Genomic DNA, 21,159 nt, shown 5'->3' on the forward strand with positions numbered 1-21,159 from the left:
CCGCGTCTGACGCCCGCGCAGGCCGACGAGCTCGCGGCAAAGATCACAGACCGCGCAGACAAATTCCTGAAATCCTTCCGCAAGCTCCTCGAAGACACGCCCTCGCTACTCGACGTCGACTACACCGATCCCACGTACGACCCGCGCGCGCACACGACCCGCGTCGGCCAGGGCGCCTGCGATCCGCGTGTCGACCTCGCGCTCTGTCTGAAGCGGATGGAAGACGATGGCGAGCTTGGGTTCGTCAAGGCGGATTATAGGATGTTTGTCGATGACGGCAAGACCGCGGTCGTGGACGATACCGGCGCGTGGCCGCATCGGATTCCGCCCATGCAGGCCCTCGGCACGGTCGACGCGCGTGTCGACTTTATCAACAAACTCCGCAGGTTCTCATCCTCCTCCTCCTCCTCCTCGCCGGCATGGCCACCCCCTCTCCCCCCACTCACGACCCCCGAGATCGAAAGCCGCGTGTTCACACACCGCTCCGCGTCCAAAGACAAATCAAAAACCTACGACAGGCTCGAATACCTCGGCGACTCGTTCATCCACTACGCCATCACCCGCATCACATACCTCTTCTTCCCCTCCGCCGACGAAGGCGCGCTCTCCGAGCTCCGCAACGAGCTCGTGTCAAACTCCCGCCTCGCTTCGTACGCTGAACTTTACGCGCTCGACTCGCGGCTCGTCACGGCCGCTAGCGCAGCGAGACCGACGTCGCAGATGGCGAAAGTCCGCGCGGATTTGTTCGAGGCGTATATCGGCGGCATCCTCCACGACGATCCTATTGATGGCGCAGAGATTGCGGAGAGTTTTCTTCGAGACCTTTTCGCGCCCGCGTTGCTCACGATCGAGCGCGCGAATATCCGCGCGGGGAAAATCGACAATAAAGCAAAAGATAAACTATACGACCTCGTCGGCGGCAAGTACCAAGCCATAGCCTACCTCGACATCCCCTCCTCCTCCTCCTCCTCCTCCGCTGCTTCTGGCGCCAACGGCGACGCACGCACGGCAACGTCTGGGTTTGCGGTGAAATGCGTTGTCGGGAATGAGGAGATCGGGAGCGGGTGGGCTATGAACCGGGCGGATGCGCAGGCGCGGGCGGCGATGAGCGCGCTGAGGAGTCCGTCGGTGGTGGGGAAGTATCGGCGGCAGAAGGTTGCTAATCTGAGCAGGCATGATCGGGAGGCTAAGCTTATTGCGGAGAGACAATGAGGATGTGTATTATTACTGTATGTATATATTAAAGAGGTATGCGGGAAGAATATCAAATATTTCACAAGAAAAAAAGTACATAAAATCATCACAACTCCGGTCCCTTCGTTACATCATGCACAGGTATCCCCATCGGCTCCGGCGTCTTGAGCCCATATTTTGCCCAATACGGATTCGTGTACCCGTTCCCGGTATGCTTCTCCGCGCTATCATACCAGTCCGCGAACGGATAGCTCTTCCTCGTCTTGAGCTGCTCGTCGGGCTTGATGATGCCGAGGTCGTACTGTCGCTGAATAAGACTGTCGAGGTACGGCACGAGATGCTGGTCGAATTTCTCAAACCCTTTGTATTTCAAGATCTTGTCCGGGCCCTCGAGCACGACTTTCTTCAAAATCGAGGGAATGAACGGCTCGTCCTTCATCTCGTCGATCGAGTAGAAAATCGGATGGTTCGAGAAGACGATTGCGTTCGACTTTGGCAGCCTCCTCAGCGTCTGCCGACACACGCGCACATTGTACTGACTAAAGCTCGTCTCGCTCGGCACGCCCTCACCATCCTCGAGCGCGTAGATGCCGTTACACCGCAGCTCGTGGTCCCAGCATATGAACCAGCTTGCGCGCTCGACCGGGTCGTTTGGCTTCATCCGCGCGAACCAGCGCTCCATCGACACCTTCAGCTTTTCCTCATAGTACGGCACCTCGGTGTGGATCACGTCTAGGTGCTGCCCGATCTTGTTTTGCACGCCAAAGAAGCCTCCTGGAGCAGGCACGACGGCCGCCACGAGGTAGTGCTTCCCGTCGGCGCGCTGCTTGACGATGTAGAAATCCTCCTTGGCGAGGCGGGCGAGGTAGTGCAGCACGGGCTCCTTGAGCGGGCGGCGGAGGTCCATTTTCTCGCCGGTGACGTGGTTGTCGATGCCGATCTCGGTGCGGGTGAAGAGCCGCGGGTAGCGTTTGCAGAGGTGGTCGACGACCGTGTCGAGCAGTTCTTCGGCCGCGTCTTGCCCGTCGGGAAGGATGTCGCAGTACTCGGTCCCCGTGCGACGGATGATGTCCATTTTCTCTGTGACGTAGCGACTATGAACAAATCAGCACGGTGTTCCTTGCAGTTACTTCTCAAATCAAAGTCAGTGCACATACTGATACCACTTATCCATATCAAGCCAGTGATTAATATCCAGCTTAAAGATCGACATCGTCTGATGATACGGCCACCGAAACGGCCGCCACGGACGGTCGTCGTACGTCTTCAGTTTCTCGACCGTCAAGTCCCACAGCGGCGTCGGCTCCGGCAACGGTTCGTTGCTGGTTCCATACGCGGACTTTTTCTCGCTTTGCTGCTGCCGCTGCTGCTGGGGTGGAGGTGGGGCGGAGGAGGAGAAGTTGATGTAGATAATCGAGGCGGCGACCGCGAGCAGGAAGATCGCGATGAACAACTGCATGGCTGGTATATCTCCTTCTTTCTTTCTTTATCTTTCTATAAGCAAGCAGGACACAACGCGTCAACAGAGATTACGACGGTTGGAAAGTGCAGGAACGCTGTTATATGCCTGATCGCCTGCGGCTCGGGATTCCTTCGTTTCAGGCAACGCGGTCCCGATAAGCCTTCATCCCACCGCCAGCCCTTCTGAACAAGTTCTCGAGCAAAGATAAAAAAACCTGCGCTTTTCTCCTTCTTCTGCGCGTAGTAGTTTTATACAGAAATCACGCTACTCCGTCGAATACGGTCTACTCTTCCTCTCTCATCCTTGTTATCCTTATCTCAACCCATATCGCCTCTCCTCACAGACCTCTCCCCAGATGGCCCTTCCATCCTCCATTGTCCTCTACTCCACCTCCTAAACCAAACCACCCGACCTCCAAACCCCACCTCAACCCACCCGCCCTCCTCATCCACCCTCCTCCCCTAACAATAATCATCACCCACCCGCCTGCGTACACCCCTCCCGATACGTAGCATGACTCCCGCCGCTCATTCCGCGACTCCTCGTGCATAACGAAACTCTATCTGTACGCACAGGGACTCAAGTTCCCAATCGGGAAACCTGCTCGCATAACGCAACTTTATCCGCGCTCGGTCAGAAAGTGGAAAGTTCGTCCTTCGATGTCTTGTTTGATTGATAGAGGTATGTCTCTTTCAATTGATAGAGATAGTTGATGGAGATAGGGTGTGTGCTGTTTGATATAAATGGACTTTCATTAAGCAGAAATAATAAGAAAACAAGAAAGAAAAATTGCATGGAAAGTAAAAAAAAAATGTGAAAAATATGACCTTTATCTAAACACCATCTCCGCACAACAAACATCCCTTCTGTATTTTCATGTGTTGTCTTTTCAATATTCTCTACAGAAGAAAAAAAATCAAAGTACCGAACAAGATGTCAAAATCCGCCTATGCATATGCCGCAAGCGGCTCCGCCTTCTCGCCCTTGGCCGCCGCCGCCGCCGCCCGCGCCATCGTGGCCGAACTTCGCGAGATCGCGTCGGTGAAGTAAAAGTTCTCAATCACAGAGCCGAGCTTGGCGCCGGTCGACTTGGCGCTCTTGTGCGCGTCCACGATCTGCGCCTTCAGGCCCACGGTCGCGGTCTCGCTCGCAACGGGCTCGATGATGTCGTGGCGCACGAGGTGGGGCGCGATCTCGACCATGCGCGCCCGGATGTCGTAGATGTCGTCGTAGGGGAGCGCGGCGCCGAGGTATTCGCTCGCAGCGCGGATGATCTTCCAGTCGTCACGCGCAACGCCGGGCGGTGAAGTAGCCGCGCGAGTGACCTGCACACGGCCCTCGGTGTTGACATATGTGCCGACCTTCTCGGTGTAGGCAGAGGCAGGGAGCACAATGTCAGCGTACTGGGCGCCAACGTCACCGTGGTGGCCCTGGTAGACGACAAACGCGTCCTTGGGCACGTCAGCAGCAGTGATCTCATCCGCTCCGAGCAACCACACAAACTTGGGCTTCACGCTCGTCACCGCAGGGTCAGAGGTAACAAAGCCGACGTCGAACGCACCCGCCCGACCAGACGCACGCTGCAAGACAGAGTACGCGTTCCACTCAGCAGTCACGAGCTTCGAAGCGTTCTTGTTCACAAACTGTCCAATCAGCTCGAAAAACACGGCCGCGTCGGGGTTCTCGGCAACTCCGCTGCCGACAACAATGATCGGCTTCTTGGCCGCAAGCAGCTTCTTGCCAAAGCTGCCCGCAAGCGCCTTCTTGAGTGCAACAGTGTCGTCGCCCAGGTGCTCGTACTCAAACGTAGACTCAAAGTTCTGACCGACGAGACCAATCTCGAGATCAGAGCGCAGCCACTGCTTGCGTATTCTCGCGTTCAGCACAGCAGCCTCGTGACGCGGGTTGGTACCAACAAGCAGGATCGCGTCCGCGTCCTCGATTCCGTGGATCGTGGAGTTGAACAGGTAGTTGGCGCGCGAGTCAACGCCATGCGCAAGCGGCGCATTGCCGCCCGTAACGTCGATCGCAAGGTTATCAGAGCCGAGTCTGTTGGCGAGATCCTTCATGGCAACGAGAGCCTCGACATCGACGAGCGCACCGGCAATAGCCTTGAACTCGTTGCCCTTGGGGGCAATCTTCTCGTACGCCTCAACGATGGTCGACAGAGCCTCGTCCCAGGTGACGGGCTCGAATCTGTCGCCGGCCTTGAGCAAAGGCATAGTCAAGCGCTGCGTCTTGAGACCGTCGACGGCGAAGCGGGTCTTGTCAGAAATCCACTCCTCGTTAACGTCGTCGTTCAGACGGGGCAGGACGCGCATGACCTCGACTCCCTTTGAGTCAACACGGATGTTTGAGCAGAGACCATCGAGAACGTCGATCGACTCGGTCTTCTTGAGCTCCCAAGGTCGCGCGCGGAAAGCGTACGGCTTGGAGGTGAGCGCACCGACGGGGCAGAGGTCGATGACGTTTGCGGAAAGCTCAGAGGTGAGGTTCTTCTGCAGGTAGGTACCAATCTGCATGTCGTTTCCACGGCCAGAAGTGCCCAGCTCGGGCGCACCAGCAATGTCGTTCGAGAACCGGACGCAGCGGGTGCAGTGAATGCAACGCGTCATCTCGGTCTTGATAAGCGGACCAATGTCCTTGTCTTCGGTCGCACGCTTGCCCTCAATCTCTCGGAACCGGCCACGATCCGAACCATATCTCATCGCCTGATCCTGGAGATCGCACTCACCTCCCTGGTCGCAAACGGGGCAGTCGAGCGGGTGGTTGGCGAGCAGCATCTCCATGACGCCCTCGCGCGCCTTGATCGCGCGCTCCGAGTTTGTGTGCACGACCATGCCGGGCTGAACAGGCCAGGCGCAGGAGGCGACGGCCTTGGGTGCCCGCTCGACGTCGACAAGGCACATACGGCAGTTTCCGGCGACGGCGAGTTTTTCGTGGTAGCAGTAACGGGGAACGAGGGAGCCTGCCTTTTCGCAAGCTTGAATGAGAGCCTAGAACAGGTAGAAAATAGGCAATGCCCCGCACGCAAGATGCGACGCACGCCAGGAGAAATTAGCACCAATGCAGAGGGGGTGTAGGCGTCCGAGACGAGCCAAAAGGATGTTGACCAGCAAGTAGCAAGGAAGCAGGAGGAATTCGTACCGAGCCGGCCTCGATCATGATCTTCTTGCCGTCTATGGTGACCTCGACCTCCGCCTTTGCGGGCCGCGAGGAGGAGAAGGCCCGTCTGGCGAGGATGTGCTGCTGCTGCGCAAGGGCCCTGCTGGCCAGCCTGTAGTGCCGTCCAATCATGGGTGTGTGTGGGCTGGAGAAGGTGGAAGAGGGGAGATGGGGGTTTGGAGAGGAGAAGGGCAGACACACGAGGAGTCTTCGGAGAGTTGTGTTGAAGCCTTAACATTGGGAGAATCCTGATTGGCCGTGCTGAGCGGTACACCGGCTACGCTGAGCCGCAGTAGATTCCAGTCTGGAAACCCTCGGCCCTGGATTTGTCCTTAAAAGGCTTTTCGCTCTTCTAAATCTCTTTCTGTATTATACTCATTCGGGCAGAACTTATTGTAGGTGCGCTGGTTCTACTGCACCTGGCTGCACCTCTACTTTCTGGCTCAAGATAACGCTTATAAAGTGCTGGTTCTAGCTGGAGCACTCGACTCTCCGTTCGCGGCGGGCGTGAAAAGTTGTTCCTTACCAAGAGCCAAAAATTCTGTAGTTACTTCATTACTTTTGTTTGTCTGTATCGTTTTGCTTTGCATTGCTTCTACTCTACCTCTTCCTCTCTTGAATCCGCTGCTCCAGATTGCGCAGAATCTGCTCGACCTCCTCTGAATCGCTTCGCAGGATATCCGCCAGGTATATAAGCCCTGTCTGCTGACCTCTGAGAATCTGCATCATATTCTTCGTTAGTTTCGTAACTGTAAAACTGCACAATTAGTACAATACACACCTTTGCAAGCTTCTCCAATTGATCATCGTCCTTCTCCCAATCAACCGTATTCTCCCACTGCTCGCCCGTCTGTCGCGCCTGCTCGTTCAAAATCTTGATCCGCTCGCGCACGACCGTCATCCGCGCCCACACCTCATTAATCTTGCCAAACACCGCCGGATCCTCCAGATTCCGCGTGAGCTCCTCCAACTTCCGCTTCAGAATCTCCTCGTCCGGCCGTAGCGCGTACCCACGACTCTTCAAAACCTGGATCTTCGCCGCTAAGCTCATCGTGCGATGCGCCAGCGCCGCGTGCCGCGCCTTGATCTCCGCCACCCGGACGGTGGTGTAGAGATCATGCCGGGTGATGAGCTCGGTCAGTTTCTGGTTGATCTCGTGCATGCGCGTGCGGTACGCAATAACCTGCTGCTCCTGCACGCTCACGCGCTTCTGAAGATCCGTGAAGCCGACCGCGAGCACCGGCACCGAGCTCGAGTCCGGTCGGTTCGCGATCGCGTTGTCCCATCTCTGCTGGTCGTGGGTCGGGGGTTTGCCGTACAGAGCAGCTTGCTCGGGTGGGACCTTGTTGTAGAAATAGTATTGGAACGCACATTCGGGGGATGTTGGGTCCCAGGAGTTTTTTATCCTCGACAGCTGATCTGGTATCGACGGCGCCATAGCTATGCAATCATCGCCGTCAGTCATGAAACCCCAAACCAAACCAAGCTCAAGCAGAGATCTCAAATCTCTAAGAGTTAATAAAAAGAATCAGAATACATACGCAGCGTTGGATATATGGAAAGAGTGGATGGCTGCTGTGCAAAGCTATTACTGTTATTCATGCCATACGCCGACGTACCGAGTCCCAGGTTTCCGTTTGTGCTCATGTTAGCAAACCCCGCTGGCTGAGAAAGCGACATCCCGAGTAGATTGTTTGTGGGCTGCTGCTGTTGCTGCTGTTGTTGTTGTTGCTGTTGCTGCGATTGATTCAGCGTCGTATTAAACAACGTCGACGATGGCCCTTGCGACTGCTGCAGCCGCTGTGTCTGACCGAACGAGAACGCCATATTTCCCGACTCTATCAATCTGATATCTGATTCTGAATCCTGTCGAGATCGCCAGCAATAAAACCACGAGGATTTCTCTTGTTTACGTGCCTGCACAAAGAGTCTGCAATTTTGCCCTGGCGCCGTATTCTGGGTCCCTCAATCCAGACCACCCACGTGACTTCACAAACCCCTCATCAGCGCACACGGGAATCCACCAAATCAGAGCCGGGGATTTTCGTGTTACGCCCCGGCCACACCAGACTCGGTTTTTTCGTGAAGTAGCAAAGAGGAAGTCGACAGCAACAGCCAGGTTCACGCCTTTATTCATCTGGAAAGAAGAGATTTAGTTCAGCAATGCCGTCTAACCATCTTAACACGCTGCCCTACTACGTCGTCGATCCGACGCCCATGCCGGAGGGCATCCCCTCCGTGCCCGAGGTCGGCGCTACCTCTGCGCCCTTGCTGTCCGTCAGTACGTATATCCAAAATACAGAAGATATGATCGATTTCCAGACGTGATCCGGTAGCTGACTGACGATTGTCTGATTTGCGCAGGCTACTTCATCGGCGCGCGGTGCAAACCTTACAACAACAACTTCATGCTCTGCCGGAGTAAGAGCAAGACGCCTGAGCAGGACTGTCTCTACGAGGGCCGACGAGTGACCCGATGCGCCATCTCTGTGTATGTTGTTCTGTGATATAGAAGCTATATCTTGAGTTCGAGGACTAACCAGCGATAAACGACACAGGCTGGAAGACATCACCAAGAATTGCGAGGAGACCCTCAAAGCCCACGTCGACTGCCTAGAGAACAGAAACCACGAGCTCGACAAGTGCAGACTCCAGGAGGCGTTCTTGAACAAGTGCGTCAAGAAGTTCTTGGTATGTTTCCCGTCTTTCCTTCCGATCTTGCAACTCGGCGAATGCTAATCAATCTTGATTCCCCAGAACCTCGAAAAGGTCATCCCAGACGCCGAGGGCATCCCCGTCCACTTGCGCAATGTGAAGCTAGTGGACTAAACACGCCCTCCACCAACTCATTCACACTCTGCATCACCTCTCTTTTTCCTATTTTTTTTGTTGTCTGTTGTTTTCATCCATTTCTAGCTCACACAGCATCTAAAGCTCTAATTCTATAAACCATCGGGATCAAGATAGTTTGCTCCATTTCCCCCTCATCTATTTCTTATTTTTGTACAGTCTGTGACAAATGTTGGTGTCGGTCTGGAAAGTGGTTCTTTTTACTGCTTTATAGCAATCTGTTTTGTTCTTCTTATTTCTTCTTTTTGTTTCGGGTTTCAAAGTCAATAAAGGGTAAACATTCATAGAGCTCTTGCAGTGTTGTCAGTCGACTTCATCGTGATGGCCACTAATAATCTAAAGAAAGTTGCCGCAATGTAATGATGTATACAGCTACTGCGCGGTTTACAATTGTCAAATTATATCATTGCTTCATCCACACTAAAGACCACACTACTCCTCCTCCTCCAACCTCTTCTCAATCTCTCTATTAATCTTCTCCGCCAACGACGTCATCTCATATCTCAGCGCGATCTTGCTCGCCGCCCTCAACGCGTTATCCTTATGAATCATCTTCACCAGCCCGTACGCCTTGCCATCATACCCGCCCCGGCGACACAGCACCTGCAGTAACTGCAGCACAAGCTTATCGATCGCCAGCTCCCGTCTCGACAGCTCGTCCCGCTGGTCATCGTCCATGAGCGACTCGTCGCCGCCGCAGGACGCGAGGACTCCGTCCTTGTAGAGTTGCAGAAGCACAGACTCCTGCAGATACCGCTCCTCGAGCTTCATGCTGTCTGTCGCGTCTTTCTGCTGCGCGCTGTCGTGTTCGCTCGACTTTGTCGACAGAGCAGAGTAGACAGGCAGCTTGATCTCGATCTCGGACGAGATCGGAAGCGGGATCGAGGGGTTCTTCTCACCGCCTTTGAGAATGATGCAGTTGAACTTGTTCTCAAACACGCCCAGAGGCCAGAACGACTCGTCTGGGTTGTCGCGGCCCATCGCCTGCGTGTCGAGCAAGGGTACCCATTTAGCCTGCAGAGGCTGGCGCCAGTGCATGAGAATCAGAAGCACGCCCTCCGAGTCAAAGATACAGGGATCTCCTTCTTCGGAGAAAAACAGGGATCTCAGCGTGGCTCCGTAAGGGATATCGACCACGTCGTTCTTCTGCAGGGTTTCGTCGTGCTTCACGTTCTCGAGCGTGTACATCAGCTTGCCGCTCCCGTCGCCCTGGTTGCGCACGACCATGAGAAAGTCGTCGTGCGACGCGCAGCAGACTACAGGATTGCTCGACTGCCTGTACAACCGCAGCGGCGACCCGTGCAGGTTGAACACGCGCACGTAGCCCTTGGACGAGCACACGACCACCGACGTCTTTGACAGCGCGATCGAGGCGATTGTCTCGTTCGGAAACGACAGGTCCCAGCTATCCGTGAGACCGCCGTGGGATCTGAAAAACAGGCGCGATCCCGCGCGGTCCTCGTCATTGGCGGCGAACAGCGCCGCGTCGTCGGTCAGACAGGCCTTGTCGTAGCGGAAGTGGTCTGTGAAATGATACTCGCGATGTTTCTCGCGGTCAAAGAAGTTGACAGTCACGGTGTTGTACTCGTACTGGTCAACGGTCCAGATGTAGCCGATCGAGGTCATGGCCAGGTACCGGCGCTGGTTGATGAACGGCGTGCTTCCCGGCTGAAACGCTTCGTGCTGCATGCCCTTCATCACCGTCACGAAGCGTCGCTTGTTACTCGCCAGATCGTCACTCGCCAGACCGTACGGCCGCTTGCGAGGACTGTCTGAGAACGAGTCGGTGTCGGGCACAAGGTCCGGGATGTAGCCCGCGCCGTCGTCGTCTTCGATCCACTCGCGCTGAACTTCCTCGAGATCGTCGACGTTGGAGATATCATCGTCAAACTCGTCGGGGACCATCGCGATCGGGCCTCGCGCACCAGGCTTGACAGAAGACACCGCGCCTCCGGCGTCGGGATCATTGATCAGCGGAGCGGGATAAATAGACTTGCCGAACGGCATATCCAACTTCTCCGGAACCACGCCCGGGATCGTATACAGCTGTCCCATATTAGACGTGAACGAGATCTCGTTCTTGGTCGGATGCCAGACGACGCAGATGATGTTGCGGTAGTTGAATTTGTTGACGATGTTTTGCGACTTTGTGTCCCAGATCAGGATCTTGGCATCCGAGCCCGCGGTCGCGAGGTACGCGCCGTTAGGCGACCACGCGTAGTCGTTGATGGCGCCCATGTGGCCGTTCGCAAACGACCGCTCGGGTTCCCATGTACTCCTATTGATTGTGATGACGTCCCTTGTTTTGTTTTGCGTCGCAAACACGCGGCCGTCGGGGTGCCATGCGACCTTGATCGAGGCCTCGTCCAGCTCGTCTTTGATGCTCGCGGCAAGACCGTCAAAGGTCTTTACCAGCTCGGGTTCCTCGGAACTGATGCTGAACACGCGTAGTGTGCCGTCGAAACTTGCGGTGGTCACCAGCGCGCCGTTGGGATGGAACGAGACGTGCTTCACGCCTTGTCGGTGGCCGGTAAGCGACAATGTTCGCGTGATATCTTTTGTGTTTACTAATTTGACGGTCGTGTCACTATTTTTCAGCTGTTAGTCGGGCATTCTTCGTAGACCTGTAATTTTTCTAACCAACGTCAAAGACATACTCTCCCGCCAGCGCGATCCATTGTCCGTCATTGCTGAAGGTGACGTCTCGGAAGGGCATGCTCTGGCGCATGAGCATGTTTTCAACTTCACTCGTCTCAACAGCAAACAAAGACGCGGTCCCGTCCTCCGAACATGTCGCGAAATGTGTTTTCTAAAAGTCTCACTCCGTCAGTCCACACCTTCCCCTCTCCTCTTTATCCTCTCATTTCAACGTACCGAAGTCGCAATCCCGGTAATGTCCTTCTCATGATACTCCGTATTAATCGGCTCGTCATCAGGCGAATCGACCAGAAACTTGCGAATAAGCCGGTTCGCGCCCACGGAAATCAGGTACCGTCCATCAGCAGAGTACGCGACACGCGTCAACCCGGGCGTGTGCGCGTACTTTGGAACGACGTGTTGCGGCTGCGCCATTAGTATATTCTCTGCGCTGTGTTGTTTCTGTCCTCTGTGTTCTCTGTTCTTGATTGAAACCCACGAGAACGGGAGGTAGTGCGGTGGAGGGGAGGTGGTGAAGGTAGAGCAGGAGATGGGGAGGAGACGGAGACTGCGCAGGTGCGGCTTCACGCGTCTGCGTGGTTGCGGTTAGAGTTTAGCCCTCGACGCGTTCCCAGCGCGCGATAGATGTACATTTTACATGAGCATTGTTTTAGGTAGTTTTGTAATATACGATGGGGAAATAACGCATGTAATAGAGACATGTTACTCTACAGTCGCAATAGTGTCCTTGCAAATATCATTTATCAGTAAACCAAACAACACCAAAAAAACCGAGCAAGAGCCTTAAACAGTTCAGCAAGATCATAAATCGTTCACACGTAAGCACCACTCAAACAAACCACTAGTCCGTCTCTTGATCCTGGTCCTGTTCATCCATATCAGCCAGCTTCTCACTATCCTCTCTCGCCTGCCTAAACTTCGCCAGCGCGTTCGACACCAGCTTCGGATCCACATCCGGCACCCCTCGTTCTCTTCTTTTCGCGTTTATGATCTTGACTGGTATATTCCTCGACAGATCCGGGCCCGCGTAACTCAGGTCTTTGAGCAGATTTTTCTCTTCGTTGGTGAGACTCTTTTGCGAGATGAGGTCTTGCGAGAACTCGTGGTTGTGCAGGATGTTGGACGACTTGATGTACCAGCAGCCTGATTTCTTGTGATGCCAGCAGTTCAAGAAAAACGGACAGTCCGTCGACCGCGTAGTGCCGTAGCTCGCCCGGCGTTTCCGGTTGTCGTCGTCCTTGCGCGTGTACTTTGACGTCTTTGCGCGTTTCCAGCATTGGATGCGGATATGCTCTGGCCTGGAAGACGTGCGCGAGAGTCGAAAGCCGGCGACGGTGGCGTAGCGGTTCAGATGGAGGAGGAGAGCGTCCTTAGACGGAAAGGTCTGTGTGAGATCGAGTTTTTCGTCGGGCGCTACCAGAAGCGAGGCGGCGAGGGCGGAGAAATCAACGTCGGCTGGCTCGGCTGAGTCTGATTCGTCTTGCTGCTGCCGCTGCTGCTGCCGCTGTTGCTGTTGCTGTGGTTGTGGTTGTGACTGTGACTGTTGTGTTTGCTTCTGGACTGCTTGTTCATGCTGGGTCTGCTGTGTCTGCTGTGCGTGTGCGTGCTGCTGCTGATCGTCCTGAGACGTCTGAGTGGCGTCGGTCTGATGCCGAAGTTGCTGCGGCAGCGATTCATGACTAGAGCTTTCGATTTCCGCCTGCTCCTGCCGCTCCTGTAGCTGCTGCAGCTGGTGGTCTATCACATGCGAGTGCAGGTTGTGCGGGTGCACGGGTATTCTGTGGTGATGATGGTGGGGGTGGTGGTGGATAATGTCATGAGCCTCGTCTGAACTTGGCAGGGGCGAAAGGGTCGAGGTTAGCCCGAGATGGGACGCGGCAACAGAGAGAGCCGGATCGTCAAGATGCACGGGAGAGATAGAGGAGGCGACTGGAGGCCGACTCTGGGTTAGTAGGGGGAAGGAGGAAAAGTGAAGTAGGTGGTTTGCAACTCACAGTCTGTTATGTCCATTCCGAGGATGTTGCTGCGCGCGCGGTCATCTGGAACGCGCGCAGTGTTCAGAGTCAAGAATATCACGCCACGGCGCTGATCTTACGACGAGTGCGCTGAGCAGACCGAGAGCAATTTGCCAGAAAAAGCAGAGGAGGAACGCGGTATCAGAGGCAATCAATAAAAGCGCAATACGCAGAAGCGATATTGGGACGGATGACCTAATTTGAGCAGGGTAAGTTGAGGGTTTGGGGTGGGTGTAGCCGAAAGAGTGCTGCCAATTTGGGCAAGAAAGCTCTCGATATTGCGAGCGGATTAAGTCGATAGTGGACGTAGATTGGCTTAAAGGAGACCGAAGGAGGGCGAAAGTAGTATGACAGGGATCCGGGCAGCGACAAAAGGAGAAGCAGGTGCCGCGGTTGCCGAATTCGGCTCGCCCTGGATGCTTGATGGCTCCCCAGAGCTCGGCTCGCAGACGAAGCCTAATGCGAGCTAATGGGATAGTACGCTCAAAGAGGAAGTGATATGGTGTGGGAATATATAGAGAATAGATGTAATTGCATTATCTTTTGAATTAATCCGACATTAGCAGGCAGGAGCGAGGCAACTCTGGTTGCGGTTGAGAGGTATGGACATGGCAGCTATACGAGAAGATATAAATACACATAATAAGATATACATGATATAGCACATGTTGTGATAGACACTAGAAGATCTGGAGAGGGAGAATGGTCAGCTATGCCGAGGGATGGTTATAGATCATGTATCACGCACATCATAGCAAGGAGTGGTAAGTAGAGCGAGGGAGGAGAAGCAGCTCAGCGGTTGAGCGATCCTCTAGAAAGCGGCGCCTGCGAAGAAGAGGACTTGCCGGAGGACTTTGAGGGAGCAGCTGGGGCGTAGCGGGAGGCGGAGGAAGAGTGGCTGTTGGAGGAGTGCGTCCGCTCGGCGTCGTATCTGCGGATGTCTTCCTGGGTGAGACGGATGCGAGAGCCGGAGTAGCTGGGGGCAGGCATTGTGATAGATAGTCTGAGTAGAAGAGGAGTAGAAAAGTGAAGAGTAGAAGAGTAGTAGAAGACAAGAGCAGGTAGAGAAGAGCAAGCAGAGCAGCAGAAGACCAGAGCGAACAGAACACAGTATTTATATTCCCCGACAGGAACCACACCACACCACACGACACCACTCTAATAAACCACTATCCTCTCTCGTCGAACCGGATTCTAAATTCAGCGCAGGTCCAGGAATACCAAGGCTCGCATATGAGGCGAGAAAGGGGAAGAAAGGAGACTCGCTGCTCATCTCATTTTAAATTGTCGCGTAGTAAACAAGATTGAGACCCTCGTGCTGACATCGACGCGTCTCTCTGCTCTCTACTCTACTACTCTTTTACTACTACTCTTCTACTACTCCTCCTATTCAGACTATCTACAGCCTATCTACAATCACAATGACCTCACCCGCCCTCTCAGAGCCAGAACAGCAAGTCCTCATCGAACTGCAGAAAATACTCCTCACCTGCTCGGAAATGTACGCTCCCCTCTTCTCTCCTCTTCTCCACTACGCGTCCGCAACTCACATCACACACCCACTTTTAGCAACAAAAACCTCGAAAACGCAATCGCAATCGTCCGCTCAAACGGTACTCACTCGACCGCCGCCGCTGCTGCTCTAGAACAGGCTCGCAAAGCATTCAGTCTTCTTGCCAGCCAGCCGGCTCTCACTGGTGATTTATCATAGCTCACTTACTCCTCCATCGCCAATCATCAATCCTCTCCGATCCATCAATGGACTGACTGACCTCAAAGCACGCTGCTCCACTGCGCCTCTGCACCGCATTGTGATTCATCTTCTGCTCACAGATACCTGTGCAGATCCCTGCGCTTTGTCCAGCTGCCCCTCCGCCAGCACACGCCGTGTCGTACGAGCTATGCAAAGGCGTTCTCCTCCTTTCTCTGCTCAATCTACAGACCGCAATAGGAGTAACCACAACAAATAAACAACGTGTACATTATAACTTATATAGCAATAAACTAGTTCTAAACAACATTCTCAAATAGTTATCTACACGCGCAACTTCTCAAAATCAACAATCATCGCCTTCAAACTATCAATCTCCGCGTCGAGCGTCTCGAGCTTAGTCCGGTTCGCCTCCTTCGCGTCCGGCTTCGCCTTGGTCTCATAGTCCTTGTTCGACATCGTCTTCTCCAGCGAAACCTTGCTCGCAACAACCTTCTTCAGCTTGCCCTCCGCCTTCTTGATCTCCGCGTCCGCATCAACCTGGCCCTTGAGCAAAACTCCGACCGTCACGTCCTTCGAAACCGTAGACAACCCGGTACCCTCCGGGAAACTCTCGTCCGTCATCAGAACCGTCAACGAGTCATACGACTTGATCAGCGAAGAGATACTTCCGATCTGCGCCTCAATCGACGCCTTGTCCTCCGCCTTGGCCACCTGCACGTAAATCTTGCCGCCCTTCAAGATACCGTACTGCGTAAGCAGCGACCGCGCACTCTTCACAACCTCGAAAATCAAGTCATACACCGCCGCGGACTTGGCATCGTCCAGCTCGGCCATGTACGTCGGGTACTTGGCCTTCGTGATCGTAACCGTCTTGTCGCCCTCGCGACGCGGAATTCGCTGCCACAGCTCCTCCGTCAAAAACGGCATGAACGGATGGATAAGCTTTAGCGCTCCATCCAAGCACGTGTACAGAGTATTCCGGGCACTCAGCTGCTCCTCCGCGGTTCCCTCAAGAATAAGCGACTTTGAGTTCTCAATGTACACATCGCACAGCTCGTACAGCCAAAAGTTGTACACCGCCGTCGTCGCACCCAAGAAATCCCGCTTTTCAAACGAGTTGCTCGTCTCCTTCGCCGCCTCGCTGAACTTGTGCAGAATCCACTTCTCAACAAGCGACTCCTGGCCCGTAATCTTGATCTCCGCCGGAGGAACATATCCCTCGCCAAGTCGCATCAGCGCAAACTTCGTCGCCTGGTAGATCTTGTTGCAGAACTTTCGGTATCCCTCGACTCGCAAGATATTGAGGTTGATGTCTCGGCTACCAGTAGTGTACGCGCACAAAGCGAATCTCATCGCGTCCGTGCCGCACTGCGGGATCCCGTTCGGGAAACCCTGCTTCTGGCCCGCCTCGGCCTTCTCAATCTCTCGCTGGTCAAGGTTACCTTCCCGCAACTTGGCGTGCAGATCCTTCAGCGAAAGACCAGTCGTCACATCCAACGGATCGATAACGTTTCCGAGAGACTTTGACATCTTCCGGCCCTGCGCATCTCGAATGAGCGAGTGCAGGTAAATCTCCCGGAACGGAACCGAGCCAGTCAACTTGATTCCCAGCATCGCCATTCTCGCGACCCAGAAAAACATGATATCCCAGCCAGTCTCGAGCATCGACATCGGGTAGAAGTCCTTCAGATCCTTGCTCTCCGTATTCGGCCATCCCAAAGTAGAGAACGGCCAAAGTCCGGCAGAGAACCACGTGTCAAGCACATCCTCGTCCCACTCAAGAGTAAACTCCTTTCCGGGGAACTTGGCCGCAGCCTTTGCTCGCGCCTCTTCTTCGTCGTTTCCGGCAACCCACCACTTGTCCTCGATCCGGTCTTGCTCCTCTCCCTCGATCTTGACAAAGTAAACCGGCGCGCGGTGTCCCCACCACAGCTGACGAGAGATACACCAATCCTGAATGTTCTCCATCCAGTAACTAAACTCGGCGTCGAATCCTCGCGGCTCCAAAACCATATCTCCCTTCTTCAAAGCCTCCACAACCGCATCCGCCATCGCGCGCTGTCTAACCCACCACTGCGGCTTCATAACCGGCTCGATAACATCTCCAGACTTGACACAGAGAGGAATAGCCATCTCGTTGTCCTTCTTCTCAACAAACAGGCCGGCCTCGGTCAACTTCTCAATCACCGCAGTACGCGCGTCAAATCGCTTCATTCCCTTCCACTCGCCACAGTTATCGTTCAGCAATCCATCGTCAGTGAAGATGTTTACAAACTCAAGATTATGACGCTTTCCGGTAGCATAATCGTTGGCGTCGTGCGCAGGCGTGATCTTCACCGCTCCGGTTCCAAACGTCATGTCAACGGCCTCGGCGTCGGTAACGATAGGAAGTCGGCGATCGACAAACGGATGCACAACATACTTGCCGTGCAAGTGCTTGTAGCGCTCATCGTCGGGGTGCACCGCAATCGCGGTATCACCAAAGATCGTCTCCGGACGAGTAGTAGCAACAATCAGCTTCTCATCGGAGTTCTCAACGCGGTAAGCAAACGAAGTAATCACACCAAACTCAACAGGCTTGTCGTAGCCAGGAACGTCCAGCAGAGTCCTTCCCTTGACCTCCTTGTTCTCGACCTCGAGATTGGACAGCGTGGTGTTCATAGCCACACACCAGTTTACAAGTCGGTTGTCACGGTAGATAATACCTTCCTCGAAAAGCTGGATAAACGTCTTGCGCACAGCGGCAGACAAGTTCTCATCCATAGTAAACGCCTCGCGGGTCCAGTCGTACGACGCACCAAGACGCTTGGACTGGTTCTTGATACGCACGTAGTACTCATTCTTCCAGTCCCAAACGCGGTTGACAAACTCCTCACGGCCGAGGTCGTGACGAGTGATCTTGTGCTTCTTCCACAGCATCTTCTCGACCACAGACTGCGTACTAATACCGGCGTGATCGAATCCCGGCAAATACAAAACCGTCTTGCCGCGCATACGCTCCCATCTGACGAGCGCATCCTGGATAGCAACAGTCAAAGCGTGTCCGATGTGGAGTGCACCAGTGATATTGGGAGGAGGAGCCGGGATAGTGAACACACCCTCGGGTTTGACCTTGCCATCCTCAGTGAACTCAGGCTTGAAAAATCCCTCCTTTTCCCACCACTCGTACCATCTAGACTCGACAATCTGGGGGTTGTACGACTTGAGAGCTGGGTGATCAAGATCCTGGAGGACTATCAATCGTAAAGTCAGTATTATTGCCAGTCAATCATCAAAAATGAATGTGTTGTGTATAACATACTCTTTTTCTCTCCAACAGGGGTGAGCTCGACGTACTCAGCAACGGGCTCCTCCTTCTTAGCAGCAGGCTTTTCAGCCTTCTCTGTTTTTCCGGCAGCCTTGCCAGCTTGTTTCTGTTCAGCAAAGACAAAATTAGTTAAATTCCCGACTCTGAGAGGATATTACATAGAATTGTGACAAACCTTCTTCTCCTTCTCCAAGAACTTTGCCATCTTCTCGGCCTTCTTGCGCTCCTTCTCGACTATACCAGTCCGTCAGCACACATGTATATTATAACCCAAACTAAGAAATGAACTCACGCTCTTTAGCGGTCTTCTGCTTCGGCTCTTCAGCCGGTGGGGCGGCGGCAGCTGTGTTGGGAATCAATCAGTCAGAGGGGGTGATTCGACGTCGTAAGGGCGACGCATAACATAATCATACCTGCTTCCGAAGACATATTGCTTCTCAAATACAACTGATATCTCGAGTTCTAAGCGACAGACGAGTCAACAACGACGGTTCTCTGAAATATATATATCCAATCCGATATGAGGTGATCGTGGTAAGGTGAGGCCGGAAATAACATACTGAAAGGTAATTCTGATTATAACTGAGTCCGGAACGAACAATTCGACGGCTAAACCGCGCTGCTGAAAAGTAACTGATCAACGACGTGGTGAATATCCGCTGTGGAAAACAAATCTTCGTATTTGAGATGGAAAGTAGAAGACGTATTTCCTTTCTCCACGCTTTCTACAATTTTTTTTCTTCTATGACTCCTATAAGCTTTGAGTCATCCACCGTCCGGGTAAGTCATGTCCATTTTGAGTAATTCTGTATATTTACTTAGCATGACTATTATTTGATCGAATCTATATTATATAATAGCTAAAAAGAATATAAGCCTATGTTTTCTCAGCCTAATTAGCATACTTCGACACTGCTCTCATCTTCTCCCCCAATTTCAGCAGCAACACCGGAATAAGGATCATCACCGCAAGCAAGCCCGCTAGCAGAGTATTACCCCATCCGACCGGAAACTTCTCTGATCCAAGATTAACAAACATCGCCCTTGAAAACAGCGGAAACGCTGCGGCAAAGGTGGACCGCAAAAGATCATTGCCTGCAAATGTCGAGGCCAGAAATCGCGGGTACGACATTCCGAGGTAGGTGAACACCGTCTGGAAGATTTGGTATCCGGAAGCATTGAATAATGCAATGCCAATCATTGGTACGATCCAGTGAACATTCTTTGTGGATGACCATCCAATCAACAGCACCGAAGGCGGCAACACAAGCGCAGCAAAAAACGCGATGTTGAACACCGTCTCGGGAGAGCTATCTGCTTTCAAACGAGGAATCAAGTAAATTCTCACAGCAGCGGCGTAGACAAAGTACCCGAGGCCAATGCCAATCATAATCGGCAGATAAGAAAGGCCTATTTCAATCAGATTGAATCCATAAACTCCACTGAAAATCAAAGGAAATGATTCAAAAAACGAGTAGAAAACGGCATACACCAGAGCCGTGTAGGAATTAACCAAGAATATCATGGGCTCAAAGAATCCAATTGCAATCGGTCGCACTAGAGAGTCTTTAATGAATTCTTTCGTAGAATAGGACTCGTACTCTTTTTCAGATCTGGTCGTATATCTGGCATCTCCCGTCGCAATTCGAAGACGTCTAGCTCGTCGCGAGAGAATCGTGTCATGATTCGTCTCTGGAAACAAAAACAGCAAAAGCAGAAACGTGATCGCAGCCATCCATGTCAGTAGCCAGATAGCGTATCTCCAGTTCAGCACTTGCGTAAAGATCGCTCCAAGAAAAGGGCCCATCGCTGGTCCAAAACCATGACAGCCGCCCAGAGCGGGATCATGTACGGAACCGCGTCTTCCGTGAAGACGTCACCTACCGACGCGGCACCGTTAGCAAGTGGAGGAGCAGCGATGAGCCCAGCAAGAAAGCGAAGAATGACAAGGCCGCCTATGTTATTCACCAGCGCAGTGGGCACTTGGAGTATAACAAACAAAAGTAGCGTTGGCATGTACACCCAGTTACGGCCCACGATAGGGACTTCTGAGAGTGGAGCAAATATCATCGGTCTGCAAAGTAACTCATTATTAGCAATTGCCTCTTCAATTAGTGAACTGTAAAGGAGCACTTACGAGATCCCGTATCCAACCACATACAACGACAGCGGCAGCATAGCAACAACAAAGCCGACATCAAAGTCGTGCATAATCTGATCCACACCCGGCGAATAGATCGAGCAGCCGATATAGATTGTAAAAGTGATCAGACAAATCTCAAACATGACAAACGATTTCTTGAACGTCGACCAGTTGTGTGGGTTCTCTGGATCATTGGGTCCATTCCAGTCAACTAGAAACTTGCATGGTTTGCCAGGCTCGCATACTGAGTTCGTTTCAGAAGACGACTGCACGACGTTGTCAAGATTTTCCGACTGCTCTCCCGCAGTCTTTCGTCCTTTGTCTGAGTCGGGCAACACTTTCTCCAAATCAGCTAGACCTCGACGCCCGGCGTTGTTCAGATCTGCGAGCGGCATAACTTCATCGCGGCCGTTTGGATCTGAGTGCTCTCAGTCATTTGGCACAACATAGTCTGCAGACTGCTCGGGGAACTTGAGTAGACGCCCTCCAGAAAGCAGGTGAATGACTTCAGCTCCCCAGCTGGATCTGACGATGGCTAGCATTATAAAGATTGGTAGAAAGTAGAACAGCTAACTGATGATACAGTCTGAAATCCTCCCAGTAGACAAAGCGGAAATACATGGTATTATACAGAAACTCAGCACACAGAAA

At 53.3% G+C, this 21,159-nt stretch overlaps 9 protein-coding genes across 9 annotated transcripts; 2 read left to right on the forward strand and 7 right to left on the reverse strand.

Moving 5' to 3' along the window:
* Window positions 1–330: 330 nt before the first annotated feature.
* BZA70DRAFT_258257 (ribonuclease III domain-containing protein) lies at window positions 331–1,220 on the forward strand (the record flags this gene model as incomplete). The annotated part of the gene is made up of 1 exon (XM_064910840.1): window positions 331–1,220. The coding sequence occupies one exon, from the start codon at window positions 331–333 to the stop codon at window positions 1,210–1,212; it is 882 nt and encodes a 293-aa protein (XP_064767823.1). The 3' UTR covers window positions 1,213–1,220.
* BZA70DRAFT_280011 (uncharacterized protein) lies at window positions 1,221–2,835 on the reverse strand. Its single transcript, XM_064912874.1, has 2 exons — window positions 2,352–2,835; window positions 1,221–2,288 (listed from the first exon to the last, which is right to left on the reverse strand). Exons 1-2 carry the CDS (start codon window positions 2,651–2,653, stop codon window positions 1,301–1,303), a joined length of 1,290 nt encoding a protein of 429 aa, XP_064767824.1. The 5' UTR covers window positions 2,654–2,835; the 3' UTR covers window positions 1,221–1,300.
* Window positions 2,836–3,384: 549 nt separating this feature from the next.
* Window positions 3,385–6,013, reverse strand: BZA70DRAFT_280013 (uncharacterized protein). Its single transcript, XM_064912875.1, has 2 exons — window positions 5,804–6,013; window positions 3,385–5,652 (listed from the first exon to the last, which is right to left on the reverse strand). Exons 1-2 carry the CDS (start codon window positions 5,951–5,953, stop codon window positions 3,604–3,606), a joined length of 2,199 nt encoding a protein of 732 aa, XP_064767825.1. The 5' UTR covers window positions 5,954–6,013; the 3' UTR covers window positions 3,385–3,603.
* Window positions 6,014–6,484: 471 nt separating this feature from the next.
* Window positions 6,485–7,262, reverse strand: BZA70DRAFT_225323 (nucleoporin complex subunit 54-domain-containing protein; the record flags this gene model as incomplete). Its single annotated transcript, XM_064910211.1, has 2 exons — window positions 6,485–6,541; window positions 6,603–7,262. Coding segments are annotated over 2 exons (717 nt in total), but the record flags the coding sequence as incomplete, so codon positions are not given.
* Window positions 7,263–7,635: 373 nt separating this feature from the next.
* BZA70DRAFT_184794 (uncharacterized protein) lies at window positions 7,636–8,877 on the forward strand. The gene is made up of 4 exons (XM_064909974.1): window positions 7,636–8,102; window positions 8,186–8,312; window positions 8,380–8,512; window positions 8,579–8,877. Exons 1-4 carry the CDS (start codon window positions 7,985–7,987, stop codon window positions 8,648–8,650), a joined length of 450 nt encoding a protein of 149 aa, XP_064767827.1. The 5' UTR covers window positions 7,636–7,984; the 3' UTR covers window positions 8,651–8,877.
* A 226-nt stretch (window positions 8,878–9,103) lies between these two features.
* On the reverse strand, window positions 9,104–11,743 carry BZA70DRAFT_290112 (WD40-repeat-containing domain protein; the record flags this gene model as incomplete). The annotated part of the gene is made up of 3 exons (XM_064914185.1): window positions 9,104–11,258; window positions 11,329–11,480; window positions 11,546–11,743. The coding sequence occupies 3 exons, from the start codon at window positions 11,741–11,743 to the stop codon at window positions 9,104–9,106; spliced, it is 2,505 nt and encodes an 834-aa protein (XP_064767828.1).
* Window positions 11,744–12,001: 258 nt separating this feature from the next.
* On the reverse strand, window positions 12,002–13,590 carry BZA70DRAFT_280025 (uncharacterized protein). The gene is made up of 2 exons (XM_064912876.1): window positions 13,324–13,590; window positions 12,002–13,258 (listed from the first exon to the last, which is right to left on the reverse strand). Exons 1-2 carry the CDS (start codon window positions 13,337–13,339, stop codon window positions 12,171–12,173), a joined length of 1,104 nt encoding a protein of 367 aa, XP_064767829.1. The 5' UTR covers window positions 13,340–13,590; the 3' UTR covers window positions 12,002–12,170.
* A 1,755-nt stretch (window positions 13,591–15,345) lies between these two features.
* On the reverse strand, window positions 15,346–19,081 carry BZA70DRAFT_280030 (mitochondrial and cytoplasmic valyl-tRNA synthetase). The gene is made up of 6 exons (XM_064912877.1): window positions 18,926–19,081; window positions 18,779–18,827; window positions 18,658–18,708; window positions 18,541–18,599; window positions 18,360–18,471; window positions 15,346–18,291 (listed from the first exon to the last, which is right to left on the reverse strand). Exons 2-6 carry the CDS (start codon window positions 18,792–18,794, stop codon window positions 15,380–15,382), a joined length of 3,150 nt encoding a protein of 1,049 aa, XP_064767830.1. The 5' UTR covers window positions 18,795–18,827; window positions 18,926–19,081; the 3' UTR covers window positions 15,346–15,379.
* On the reverse strand, window positions 19,082–20,903 carry BZA70DRAFT_306977 (uncharacterized protein; the record flags this gene model as incomplete). The annotated part of the gene is made up of 4 exons (XM_064914818.1): window positions 19,082–20,174; window positions 20,246–20,439; window positions 20,503–20,774; window positions 20,847–20,903. 4 exons carry the CDS (start codon window positions 20,901–20,903, stop codon window positions 19,258–19,260), a joined length of 1,440 nt encoding a protein of 479 aa, XP_064767831.1. The 3' UTR covers window positions 19,082–19,257.
* Between the last annotated feature and the right edge of the window lie 256 nt (window positions 20,904–21,159).

Source organism: Myxozyma melibiosi, assembly GCF_037950935.1.
Source record: "Myxozyma melibiosi strain Phaff 52-87 chromosome Unknown BZA70scaffold_7, whole genome shotgun sequence".
NCBI lineage: Eukaryota > Fungi > Ascomycota > Lipomycetes > Lipomycetales > Lipomycetaceae > Myxozyma > Myxozyma melibiosi.

What these genes read in the sequence shown, in the direction of transcription:
- BZA70DRAFT_280011 (XM_064912874.1), bottom strand. Translation starts at nt 2,653, where the DNA reads ATGCAGTTGTTCATCGCGATCTTCCTGCTCGCGGTCGCCGCCTCGATT. An exon ending in GATATGGATAAGTGGTATCA is followed by an intron (nt 2,289 to 2,351) that starts GTATGTGCACTG and finishes ATTTGTTCATAG; the next exon opens with TCGCTACGTCACAGAGAAAA.
- BZA70DRAFT_280013 (XM_064912875.1), bottom strand. Translation starts at nt 5,953, where the DNA reads ATGATTGGACGGCACTACAGGCTGGCCAGCAGGGCCCTTGCGCAGCAG. An exon ending in TCATGATCGAGGCCGGCTCG is followed by an intron (nt 5,653 to 5,803) that starts GTACGAATTCCT and finishes TACCTGTTCTAG; the next exon opens with GCTCTCATTCAAGCTTGCGA.
- BZA70DRAFT_184794 (XM_064909974.1), top strand. Translation starts at nt 7,985, where the DNA reads ATGCCGTCTAACCATCTTAACACGCTGCCCTACTACGTCGTCGATCCG. An exon ending in TGCGCCCTTGCTGTCCGTCA is followed by an intron (nt 8,103 to 8,185) that starts GTACGTATATCC and finishes TGATTTGCGCAG; the next exon opens with GCTACTTCATCGGCGCGCGG. An exon ending in ACCCGATGCGCCATCTCTGT is followed by an intron (nt 8,313 to 8,379) that starts GTATGTTGTTCT and finishes TAAACGACACAG; the next exon opens with GCTGGAAGACATCACCAAGA.
- BZA70DRAFT_280030 (XM_064912877.1), bottom strand. An exon ending in GCAGAAGACCGCTAAAGAGC is followed by an intron (nt 18,600 to 18,657) that starts GTGAGTTCATTT and finishes GGACTGGTATAG; the next exon opens with TCGAGAAGGAGCGCAAGAAG. An exon ending in TCTTGGAGAAGGAGAAGAAG is followed by an intron (nt 18,472 to 18,540) that starts GTTTGTCACAAT and finishes TTTGCTGAACAG; the next exon opens with AAACAAGCTGGCAAGGCTGC.